Genomic DNA, 13,014 nt, shown 5'->3' with positions numbered 1-13,014 from the left:
ACTTCCTCTTAAGGTATTTTTAGTTTATGTTTCTTTTAATATATTCTAGTCACATTCACCCTAAATGTTTCCTTTTAACCAAAATTATAGTACCTTCCCGATTATCAAGTAATGTTTTCACCACAATAGCATAAGGCTATATTTGCAGCCATCTGAAATCTACTAAAAGGAAAAATGAAATGACGTGTTGTCCTATTTTCCGTCTCAGGAATTCCCGCTCATATTGACACGCATTCTGCTTTTGAGGATGAGATCGTTTCTCTCAGTTTGGGGTCAGAGGTAAATGTTCATTTTTATTAGCTATTATCATGCATCTTACCTTCTACAATGCCCTTTTCAAAGATTATCTGCATTCTTAATGAAAATGAATTAAGATTTAAAAATGAAAGATAAGGGCACCATTAACACTTTGGTTTCTTTTTAATGTCCTGTTTCATTACATGTTCAGAGTTTTATCTGTCACCTCATCAAATGCCAGGAAAACAACTTGAAAGTTAATTTTTTACACCAACTTTTAGCAGTTAAATAAGATCTAGATTCTCGGTGCAATTTGGCCTGTTTTTTTTTTTGACCTACTGGTGCAACATTGCCATCTAGTGGCAAAAGATAGTAGCTGCAGGCCATAGAAAAAGGAAACAAAATTCTGTGTTCTGAATTTTGATGAGCTTTTTCCATGATTCAGTCCCTTCTTGATTTTTTTCCTGATTCAGTCCCTTCAGAAACTCTGAGCAGTAGAGGGTAATATCTTCATTTTTATAGATGAAGAAAAAGAGACTCATGTTTATTCATTGATTTGTTTCTGTAGCTACACTTTGCTTGAGCCACTAAAAGAAAATATTACATGTGATTTGAAGTGATCCATGCAACCTACAGATTTTTGGATAGAAATCAGAATTTTAAATCTAGATGAGTCCTTAAAATATGAGGTCATCTAATCTAACTAGAGGCTGTATCAAATTCTGATTTTGTTCCTGGAGGCAAAAACTATTCATTTTTGTTTTTTTATATTTGTATAATTTCCATCATTAGCTCGTCAGTGCTTTGGCTTCTTAACCTTTCCAGAGCTTGTGTAATCATGTTGATACTGTGACTTGATAATTAGTGCTATTTGATATGACAAAACCATCTTATTAGCTTTGTGTATAGATACTTAATACAGGTGCTTTCAAAAATAATGAGATCAGGGAGGAAAAAGCACTCTTCTCTCTCTGGTTTCTTTTTTATTTTTATCACCCATCCTTGCTTGTAGCTTTAGGGACCAGTAAAAGACATCTTCACTTTTTCCTCCTGACTGTGTAAACAACTGAGAAATGAGAGAAAAGATAATTGGAGATTAGAGTGTTAGCTTTACTACTGAGAAAACTGATGGCAGAACATGACTTTAGATCTGTAGCCAGGTGAACTTGTTAATACTTCACCCCTGAATTAGAGAGACATATTGACCTTGTCACTGGCGTAGCTGGAGAACTGGAGACCTTCCCCATAGAGGCAAAGGCTGTGCCTGTGAAGGAGCTCCTCTAACAGGACATGTGTTAGCTCCTGCAAACCAGCTGGATCTGAAAACGAGAGGAGAGGGCTGAGCCAAGTGAGCTTGGCTTCAGAATAACCAATAAACAAAGGTATTCCTTCTATTCTGGAGAGTTGTAAGTGAAGGGTTGGGAAGAAAACTAGGAGTACGCTTTGTACTTTTTATTCCTAGGAAAGTTCCCTCCCTTCCCAGGGAAATATGAGAAATGTGGACTCAGTATCCCTCCTCCCCCTAGTGCCCTAGAAGATCATTTCACAGTTTTTAATTAGAAGTTGTGAAGAAAGGAAAATTTGCCCTTTAGTTGAACTGAAAATCTGCAGCGTTCATTGTCTCCATTTGGTGTCTCTATAATTTTCAGCTGCCAGTTTGAATGACTTTTGGTTAAAGCCGTCTTTGTAATGGCTGGAAAGTGTGCATAAGTTATGACAGGAACAGCAGGGTTTTTTTTGGAGATGGAGTCTTGCTCTTTTGCCCAGGCTGGAGTGCAATGGCGTGATCTTAGTTCACTGCAACCTCTGCCTCCCCAGTTCAAGTGATTCTCCTGCTTCAGCCTGCTGAGTAGCCAGAATTACAGGCATGTGCCACCACACCTGGCTAATTTTTTGCATTTTCAGTAGAGACAGGGTTTCACAATGTTAGCCAGGATAGTCTCAATCTCCTGACCTCATGATGCACCCACCTTGGACTTGCAAAGTGCTGGGGTTACAGGTGTGAACCACTGTGCCTGACTTGATTTTCTTTTAAAAGACACCTTTGAGAAAATGAGTCATTGTAATTATGAAAAAAAAAGTTTTTTTGATTACTTGAGCATATTCTTAAAACTCTTATAAGTTTAAGTTTATAATGTTTGTTTCAGCTTATAATGAGATTTAAAACAGTCTACTAAATTTGGGCCTTTATTTCATCTCTAAAATGGCATTAATAGTATTTCTTTCCTGGCTGAAGGATTGTGATAGAAATAAAATGAGGTAATGTATGTGAAGGTGTTTTTCAAACTCAGCGCAATCCATCAGTGTATCTGTTCTAAGATATGCACCTTGAGCTATATCTGTTCTAAGGCTCCTTACTTAAAGCCTTTGCTTCTGTAACAGAAGGAAGCTCATGTTCCCACAGCCTAGAAGTGGGGTTTCAAGGGGTCATGAAAGAGATGGCTTTCCACCCTTGCAACTTGTGCTCCTCTGTTTCATTTATTTATTGATGCTGTGCAATTACTTGAATCTTCTCCTAGCACCTTGCTCTACACCTAGAATCTGAGTGCTGTACCTTTGGACCTGTTTCCTTATTTTCTCATCTTTGACATCCTCAGTTGTTTTAAGCTGCCTATGGTAGCTTCCATTTTATTGTAATAATTTTGTCAGTGACATTATTGTTTTGTTTTTTTGTAATGCCTTTTTGTTTTATTTGACTTAAATATAACATCAAAGATTCAGCTAAAGGCTTTGATGTTATATTTAATTCTTTACTTTTCTGTCTTTCCCAGGAAATTTCCAAGATCTTTTTTAACTGTTAAATGTTCCAACTCATGGTATTCCCATGAGGTATTCTTAATTTTAATATAAGTCTTAAATGCTTTATTATTTAAATACTTTATTTTTATGCTTATTGGAGCATATTCTTCTTAAAACTCTTGTAGTCTGTCTAAAAATAGTGTACATTTTATATTAAGCAAAAATAGTCTTGATTTTTTTCAAATATATTAGTTTTCTTTCTACAGCTAACTTGTGATTTTCTTTAAAGCTTTTGTACCTTCGAAATATGTATGATATGTGTGTAAGTGAGGATGCTTTTAGCTGCAAGTAATAGCAGAAAACCCAAATAAAAATGATTACATAGAAAAACAAGTTAATATCTCATATAACAAGATGTCTCAAGGAAGGCTAGTTCCAAAAGTTTTAACTTTTTGGCTCAGGTCAGTGATTTAATCAAGGAACCAACCAGTTTCTTTCCATCTCAAATACTCAGTGCTCTCCTAACCAAAGATGAGCTTAGGGAAATATCCAAGGAGTAGGCTGTATCCGGGTATAGGACAATAACATACACTTGTGAAGTCTACGAGGCTTATGTTTTTAGATAATCCTTCACTGATAGGTTTGTGCTGCTGTAAATTGCAACCTGCCCTTGCTGGCCAGGCATGTTTTGAGAGATGCCCTTGCTATAACCTTTTATGATAGTAAACTAATAATGTTGTTGGGCAGATACTCAGTTCATCAAATACCGTAAGAGTTGATCAGCTGACAATGAAAATAACTATTTAATGTGCTTCTCCCTGAAACCATTACTAACTTCTATTATAAATGAGAAAAAACCTTTTGATTAGGACTTATCTGGGAAAATGAAACTAAAATTTATGAAGATAGTTTTTAAAGAAAAATTTTATTTAACAAGTTTAGATTATATTACAACTATGTACAAATTTTTAGAACAAAGAATGAGTTACATTAACTTTGTTTTGGTTTTGTTTTTCTGATAAAATATGACAGCTTGATAAAAATTCCTTTATTTGACTTTTACAGCTTGACTATAAAGAGTGCATCATTGTTGTGTTATTTTTCCCTTCATCGTAAAAGTCCTGACTCTGCCAGATTTTCACGTGTTAAATGGATTTGCATGTGATTTAAATGGTTCTCTGATACCCCTTTTATCAGCTTCAGGAAGTCCATCTTTTTTGAGAATTGCAATTGCAGTTAGTTTTGCATCTGCATTGCACTGGCTAATATTTATATCATCAACATTCACTAAGAGACTGACCAAAGGGATTAGTCATGATGGGCAGAGATAGCTGCTGATATTGAAGAGAGAGAGATATTTCGGCAAGTACTAATTTTATGGAAGTTCATTCATCAGTAAGCATTTCTTATTATAATGACGTTTGCAACTCGGTGGGTGCAGATAATTGGATAGTTGGATAGTGAAGACCCATCTGCTGAATGTCTTGCTATAGAGGGCCACATCTTTCGCTCTTTCCAGGGTCATGGTTTCAGCAAATACGTGTTGAGGCCAGCCTGATCTCCTTTCATAGGGTACTGAGTAAAAATTATTTATGCATTGTTTGAAGTACCTGGCTAAATGAGTTTTTTGGGGTCGTTGTTTTTGTTTTGTTTTCCCAGTCTGATCAATCAGAATGACTTGTAGGGTACTTTTATTCTAAGAGTTTCTTGTTTTAATGAACAAATGTTTTATTATTTTCAGATCTTTAGCACAAACTGGAAAAAACACCCAGACATTTTCTTTATACCACTTAAAACAACAATACACTGTGGACCACAGACGTACTGGCTTCATCTCCAACCTCAAATTCAGCCCTCAGTATTTGCCTATATAAGCAATGTTTACAGCCTGAGAAGCCAAATAATCTCTTCTAGTTTTTAATCTTATCCAGGCTCCATACTGCGTTCTTGTCTGAGAGTCCTTGGAATGTTTGCATTTCCTGAAGTTCTAAAAAATGAATTGTCTCTGCTGTGTAGCTCTCCTCTCCTCTCTCTTTTTCTTTATAGCTTATTTGAGAATTTTTTTCTCTCTCTGTAGTGCCCTTGGCATTAAAAAGATCTGCCATCCTGATGCGTGTATGTTTCTCCTTCTCTCTCTCTCATTGTCTCTCTCTCACTCTCACTGTGTGTGTGTGTGTGTGTGGTTTATATCTAAAGCCATGGTGACTTCTATATGGATGTATATGTATGTTAATGTAGATGTGGAAAAAGAGCGTAATTCTCACGTGGGATATTTAGTTGCATCCCAGTATAATTAAAGTGGCATCGGGCCAATCTTCATTTTACCTTTTATCTTATGTGCCTCTAACATTCAAAACTTCTGGAGTAGACAAGTAGATCTGCTGGTTTGTGGGTCAGAAATAAATAAATGCTCTACCTTGTTTGATCATGTCAGCTTTTATACATTGAATTCGATTTTCACTTTTAAGCACTTTCCCTAGTAACTTGTGTTCTGAAGATTCTATTTTTGTGTAATTTTCTCAATTTTCAGGATTTCTTGGAAGCCAGCATTCCCTTTTGCATAAATTGGGCAAATAAGACTCAGTGCTGGCAGTTCTTAAGATCACTCTTTATCTTCTTTCTATGGAGTAGAAGCTCCTTTATCCAAGCCCCTTCAGTAAGGATAATGGCAAAGAAATATACCTGTTTCAGCCAGCAGTCTGCTAACGGAGTCTGTTTCATGGCATGACGTCATAAAATAGAACATTCTGCGGTATTTGGAGCCTTTAGAGTATTGTTTCTTCTGTCTTTTCAGTTAGAACTATGTGCATTTACTTTGAAGCAAGAAAGCAGCATTATATCACTCCAGCTAGATTGCAGAATTAGAATAAAATTTAGAAAAATCAGTGGAGTTCAGAAAACTAGAGTGGAAGCCCACTTAGGTTATGTAGTTGAAACTACCAGTTGGCTGCACTTAAATTAGGGAATAATAATAATAAAAGATAAATGCATACTGCAGACATTTTAACTTAACACATACAAATTCACTCATCAAAATTTGTGGTGGGGCTAAGGACTTTGTTTCTGTGAGGGGCCACAGTCTGCTTTGTGTTTCCAGTTTCATTTCTTTAAAGTGAGGCAAACATTTAAAGACATTCATGAAACCATCTAAGTGTGGGGTTTTACATTTTGATGTTTTTATTTCCAATATTTTATTATAAAATTTTCACATGTTGTAACATTATATTTATTTTTCTTACCTTTCTTGAGTCATTCTACAATATTCAACTTGGTTTCTATAGAAAAAGGCTGTCTTTTCTCAATTTTCATTCATTTATATAAAATAATTACAATGATAAGGGTAACTGGCATGGAGATTTGGGAACACACACAATTTGACTTATTAAGCATATAGCTCTATTGGTGAGAATAGAAATGCATGAACATATTGGAGAGTTGTCTATCATCAACAAATATTCAGGGATGAGTATGCATTATAGAAGGAGTGGAGCATGTTGGTTGGTTAAATGGATGGTGGTTAAAAGAGCTTCACTATGTGACGAGCATTGTCCTGGGCATTCTGGGGGATACAGAAATACTTTCAACCTTGATTTTTTCCCCCTTAGATATTAGACCTGAATATCCCACATTCTAAAAGGCATTTTAATTTGCCCAAATCAGAGCTCATCATTTTTGTTTTTAGCCATTCACCTCCCAGTGTCATTCTCCCATACACAACAAAATCTTTGCTCTCTCTGGGTTTCCTGGTTTGGTTAATGACCATACTGTCTACCAGTTGATCAATTCAGAACATGGCAAAATATTCCTTTTTTTTGTTTGTTTGTTTTTGGATACAGGGTCTTGTCTGTTCCCTAGGCTGGAGTGCAGTGGCACACTCATGGCTCAGTGCAGCCTTGACCTCCCAGGCTCGAGCAACCCATCCACCTTAGCTGTCCCAGTAGCTGGGATCACAGGCCCAAGCCACCACACCCAGCTAATTTTTGTAATTTTTGTAGAAACAGGGTTTCACCATGTCGCCCAAGTGGGTGTTAAACTCCTAGGCTCAAGTAATCCACCCTACCTTGGCCTCCCAAGGTGCTGGGATTATAGGCATGAGCCACCACACCTGGCTGGTGTCAAATATTCTTGACATGTAATTCTATGATAATAAATTTAACTTCTAAGTAATTCTTTATTGCATCCCACGTTTTCTGTTAAAAACTGCTTTGTGGAGATGTAATTGGAATACCATGAGCTGCGCGTACTTAATAAATGTTCATGAAACCTTCACCATGCTCAAGATAATGAACATACCCATCATTCCCAAAAGTTTCCTCATGCACTAAGTTTTCCTCATGCACTAAATATTTCATTTACTTTTTTGTGGCACATGTTATTGCTCTTGTTATGTTTGAGGGTGATTTTCGTTTATTTCTCTAGATTCTTAAGTTTTTTTCTTTTATCTTCTGTTGTGTTTTTATGATCCTGCTTATTCTGCTTATTTTGATGGGCTTGTTTATTCCACTTGGAAATTACTCCGTTTCTTGAATCTGTAGACTGAGTTTTTCCATCACTTTTGGAAAATGCTTAGTCATTGCTTCTGTAGATTTTGCCCTTGTCCCATCTTTTCTTCATTTACCTTTTTTCTGTATTTTTAAAAATTTTACTTATGCTGCCTTCTGTGTTTTCTATCTTTTGTCTCTCCATGCTTTACTCCCAATAGTTTCTTATGTCACTAATTCATTATTTTGCTGTGTTAACATGCTGTTAAGCTCATTCATTGATATCCCAATTTCAGTTATGACATTTTTCTGTTTTAGAATGTCTGGTTTTTCTTTATATCTACAGGGTCTCTTTTTTTTTTTTTTTTGTTAATCATTTCTGTGTCTTGCTGAAATGTTCAAGCTTAGCATTTATATCTTTAAACATGGTAAGCATCTTTGTTTTATAGCCTATTTCTGATATTTGAGTGTTTGGGGTCCCTGTGATTTTTTGTTGTTGTTGTTCCCCCTACTAGGCTGTCTTTTTCCAGAGCAGGTACTGTGTCTTATTCCGATTCAGAATGTCTGAGATGAAGGCTAGCTTTCTATATTTACAGAAAGCTCACAGGTGATTGTGTTATTTAGATAGGATTTTATACCATTGAGTTAGAAAATGCTGAAATGCTAAAGCTATATGGTATCAGCTCCAAGGGCAGTGGGATTTTAGATTTATTCTTTAAGACAAAGAATAAATAGAAATGAATATAAGGCCCCCAATGGCAGTTCTAATCATTATTCAATTAAATATTCCAGTGCATTGCTAGAAACTGAAGAAGTTAAAGTCTATGTTTATTGGTTTCAAATCCTGAGATGTTTGTACCAGGACTGAATTAAACACTGTGCAAGTTGGGGGACTGGGGTTTTAGCTTATACCTATTAATAACTTAATTGACCATGGAGAAAATTTTGGTGCTTTCTGTCTTAAGTCGAACATGGAATACTTGCATTTTAATTGTCGTAGGGAGTTGATACGCAGTTGGTAATAGGAATAGTAGCTACTATGGCTCCTATTCCTTTGACCATTAACATTACCATTGCCATGATCATCACCGTCAGCAGCTAACTATTCTATGCTAGAGACTGTGGTAGATGCTATGTTAAGTGAACTTTTCCTCATGGGGTGCAATCTAGGGCCTCAGGAATAGATATACCCTGACTGTTATTAATCCAGCTGTCTCAGTCTTTTTGTGAATCTGACGGTTTATTTTGTTTAAGGAGGAAAACCTAGAGAATAAACAAATAGAATTTAGGAAGTCTTCTGTCCAAATACATAATATACACCACCCTAGTTGTAAAAATACATTATTTATGATGAATTCATTCATTCATTCAAAAATATTTGTTGACTGTTGTACTAGACAGAATCTAACAAGTAAACAGATACAATTTAAAATATTCTTTAAGCTAAAATATTTCACGACCTCTGTAGCCTTTTCATATTATAAAGTAAAACTTAATTTTATTGAAGTGGTTTGTGAGCCCATTTTTGAATGGTGGTGGATTTCACTTCATAGTTCCTGCAAACAAATGAAACAAATAAATGAAGCCATGGTGTGATAAGTGAGAACTCAAAGCAAGTGGTCTCAGTGTAAACACATAAACATAAGCATATCATCTGTTAAGCATTTAAGCTAAGCATTTATAATATTGAATATGCAATGGTGTCTAAAGTATATCCAATTTAGCATTTTCTTTTTTAGCTTATTTTCTACTTACACAACATATATTTTGTTCTCTATTGTGACATTTGATAGTGTCTAGACCATTAGCTAAAAAGATGCATTTTATTTTTATTTTACATTACACTTGAGCTCAGCTGGACAAAACAGTTCAAAGTCATCTGTATTTGGGGATGAAGAGAAAGGGGACAGAATCTGTTTGTTCAGCAGCTGAGACCTAGTTTTGGAAGTCAAGGTTGTATTTGTGAAAGGTGGAATTTGCCGACTTTTGCTTTACAATAGATTTTTTTGTGGTGTTTTCTTTTAAAACTTTTGCTGAATCTAATTTTGCCTATTTCGCATAATGCATTACTGCAGGCACATTCCCAGATATATACTCTAAATGTGTGCATCGTACCTGATCAACTAGGAAAGCTTCTACACCAGAAGCATTAAATGGTATTCTGCCTCTCATTTTCTCTCAGTAGCAATGAGAAATAAGTGCCTTTGGACCACAGTGGTATTTGGCTGCTGCCATAGGGCACCACCCTGTGCTAATGTGTGCAATTTTTCTCCTCTCATGACCAGATTATTGAGGCTTGTACCTTATACAGTTGCTGCTGGCTGTAGGACAAGGGAGTAGAACTTTTTTTCTTTCAGTCTCTTTCAAGTGGGAGTTCCTGTATGTTGATTACAGTGTGTGTTGGTGACATTGCCACTTTTCCTTAGAGTTTCACAGGACTTTGTAATTTTGGGATTCTAACTTTCAAGATAGCCAATGGATTTAAGTCTCCTGTGTGTGGAGGTTGTTTTCTGTTTTTGCTTTTTGTTGTTGTTGTTGTTTTAAACATCTCTTTCCAGTAGGAATCAGGGAAGGGAAACAGGTTGTGGTGGGCCTTGCTGACCCACAAAAGAAGTGGGCCATATGGTGTAGGTAGAAGGTTTAAAGGCCACTGGCATCAGCCATTAGTCTCCAAGGTGTCTCCAGGGCAAAATTACTATCAATTCCTCAGCCCTGGAAAAATATGGCGTATCAGCTAAGTTTCTTCCAGTTACTCCTCAGCTTAGCAAAGTATACTTCTAGGGGTATCACCTTTTATGGAATTTTCTCTTTGCTGTTTAAAATAAAACGCAAACTCTTATTTCATTTGGGTCAAATGAAATTGTTAGCACAACTATAGAATATTTTTGTTTGGTGGATTGTGAGAAACAAGTGGACTTGCAGCTATAAAATATTTTCTGTAATTAAATATAGTAAGTTGTCCACTCTTAGCTTTTATCATTCTCTATGAATCACACATCATTTTTCACATCATGTTGTCATTTGTCCAGGTATTCTTTAGGGATTTCCCTAAAAAGGTTAATGATTTTGGCCTCTTTCTAACCATTAAGGTTCAGGATTAAATTTGTCTTCTTTCTCAGACGTGTTCCCAGTAGCAATATATTCTTTATCCTATTTAGCCTCCATGGAGATCTGTTTATTCCTTCATGTGCTTTTCTGTTAATGAATGTTAACTTTTCTTGGTTGATAGATTGTTAACTGTGTCTGGGATTTTTGTTCTATTGTATTTTAGATGTGTAAAAGTTGTATAAGATGAGAATGTCTCAACTTTTTGTTTGCTTAGGACTGAACATTATCCTCATTCATGCCCTATAAACTTGCTGGCACGTGATCTTTATTGACTCTGCCATCTCAGAAAATGGAGAAAATAAGTAAAACCAAAAAAGAGTAATTGGAAAAAGCTCCTGTGGAGCAAAATTGTCACATAGCAGAATGATTCAGCAGTTTCAGGGGAACTTTATTGACTGAATGTTTTTTTAAAGTCTTCTTATTTTTTGGTCTTTTAATAAGCACTTAGTTAAGGTACAGATACTTTAAATATGATGATACTGAAAACACCTTATTTTGATGATGGAATGTGGTAAGAATAATTTTCATAGGAAGTCTATATTTTATTTTATAAATAAAATTATATCTTTAAACTTTAAAAAACTATACTGTCAAATGTTATGCCAAAATAAGTCTCAGGGAAATAAAGGCTAAAATGTGTAAAAAATAACAGAAACTCTATAATAAAATAGGAGTGAATATTTGTCTGACCAAGATGGGGGCTTTGAAAGCATATGAAGAAATTGTATTTTTGTGTTTTGTCATCATAAAATAGATAGGCAACATTAAAAAAATGCAGAACTTCCAAGGCCAGCTATATAAATTATGGGGCTGGCCCAATTCCAAATGAAAATATAGACTCCTTATTCAAAACATTGGAAAATGGACCAGAAAGGTGCTAAAGTATAAAGCTTTTCCTTCTATGGTCTTTCTCATCTTGTCAGGGTGGTTTTTATTTTCCATTTAATGCCATCAGTGTAAAGAAATCTAAATTTTGAATTATTGGCATGAATGTTACCATTTGTCTTCATACTGTGTGACACTAGTTTTAAACGCAAATGTAAGACCATGTAACTCATGTGTGGAGTCATCAAACTTTTTTTTTTTGTCTTCAGTTTTTAAGTTCAGGGATACATGTGCAGGATATACAGGTTTGTTACATAGGTAAACATGTGCCATAGTGGTTTGCTGCATAGATCATCCCATCATCTAGATATGAAGCCCAGCATCTATTAGCTGTTCTTCCTGATGCTCTCCTTTCCCCCACCACACCCCTCCAATAGGCCCCAGTGTGTGTTGTTCCCCTCAATGTGTCCCTGTGTTTTCATTACTCAGTGAGAATATGTGGTGTTTGATTTTTGGTTCCTGTGTTAGTTTGCTGAAGATAATGGCTTCCAGCTCCATCTGTGTCCCTGCAAAGGACATGATCTCATTCCTTTTTATGGCTACACAGTATTCCATGGTGTATATGTGCCGCATTTTCTTGATCTAGTCTATCATTGATGGGCATTTAGACTGATTCCATGTCTTTGCTATTGGGAATCACCAAACTTAAACAATTTGTATTTTGTACTTGTACATTCGTGATCATTTTTACCAGAATAGTGGAAACACTGCATAAAACTATCTCCACAATAACCATTTTCTTTTCACTTCTTGATTTGGGCACCTTCTGCTAACATTGTCTGTCTTCTGTTTTGCTGATGAGTAAGGAAGGACTGGAAGGAAAAGGAATTATGAATTTTGAGGGGTCTAGCTCCAGGCTGAAACCCTGTGTGATTTTTTTTCAGGCCTCACCATAGGCCATGACAAAGGCTTTACCTGGTGGCCTCATGGGGGAAAGCTGCCCTCCCCAGTAGACTTGATGCACAGCCAGTGCATTACAATCTAAGTGGAGTTGGAATGAAGGGGTGAGACCACCCTGGCTAGTCATGCTCTTATGCCTGTTTGCATTCCTGGCCCAGACACCTTCTTTCCTCAATCTCTTTATCTGAGATCTTTGGCTGAGGTCCTCTTCAGGCACCTCTGCCAAGGCCTTTTTGTGGAGGGAGGAGTTGGAAACCTCAAAGACATTTTTCTTACTCTGACTTAGTACTAGTTACTTTTCAACTCGTAGTCCTTCCCCCTCACCCTTCCCCTGACTGCTGAGTTTATAAAACTGCTGGAGCGCTTCATTCAGGGCTCCCTCAGCAGTGAGACAATCCCCATATTCACAATGATCCACCTCACTCTTGATGCCTGCAATGTTCAGTGGAGAAACATAAACATGGGACTAGAGGGAGTTGGTGCTTCCCTTGGTTTTAGACCCTTGTTTATACTCTTATATCACAATAAGTGATCAACTTTCATTTCTGGCTTGTTGCACTAATCCACTACTTTGAGCTCTTTCTTTTCAGCCTGCAGGTTGTCCTGTCATTCTCTGTTCTTCTATATCATCATTTTCACTGTTAAGTGATTAGCTAACACAGGG

The 13,014-nt window shown here is 36.3% G+C and overlaps 1 protein-coding gene and 1 long non-coding RNA gene across 10 annotated transcripts in view; both read left to right on the top strand.

The window, feature by feature from the left end:
* ALKBH8 (alkB homolog 8, tRNA methyltransferase) overlaps nucleotides 1-13,014 on the top strand; it is a 112,667-nt gene that overhangs the window by 16,205 nt on the left and 83,448 nt on the right. For all 9 annotated transcript variants that reach the window (XR_012518026.1, XR_012518028.1, XR_012518027.1 and 6 more), the window contains exon 7: nucleotides 209-279. Coding sequence is in view for 4 of the 9 variants with exons in the window: in XM_074400516.1 (XP_074256617.1) it covers nucleotides 209-279 (71 nt within the window). In the remaining 5 variants the exon portion in view is untranslated. The remainder of the gene's footprint in view (nucleotides 1-208; nucleotides 280-13,014) is intronic.
* LOC141584825 (uncharacterized) lies at nucleotides 286-11,225 on the top strand. Its single transcript, XR_012518030.1, has 2 exons — nucleotides 286-2,901; nucleotides 2,953-11,225. It is a non-coding gene; the product is annotated as an uncharacterized LOC141584825 (long non-coding RNA).

Source organism: Saimiri boliviensis, chromosome 6 (genome assembly GCF_048565385.1).
Source record: "Saimiri boliviensis isolate mSaiBol1 chromosome 6, mSaiBol1.pri, whole genome shotgun sequence".
NCBI lineage: Eukaryota > Metazoa > Chordata > Mammalia > Primates > Cebidae > Saimiri > Saimiri boliviensis.
This window is presented reverse-complemented; position numbering and strand designations above follow the sequence as displayed.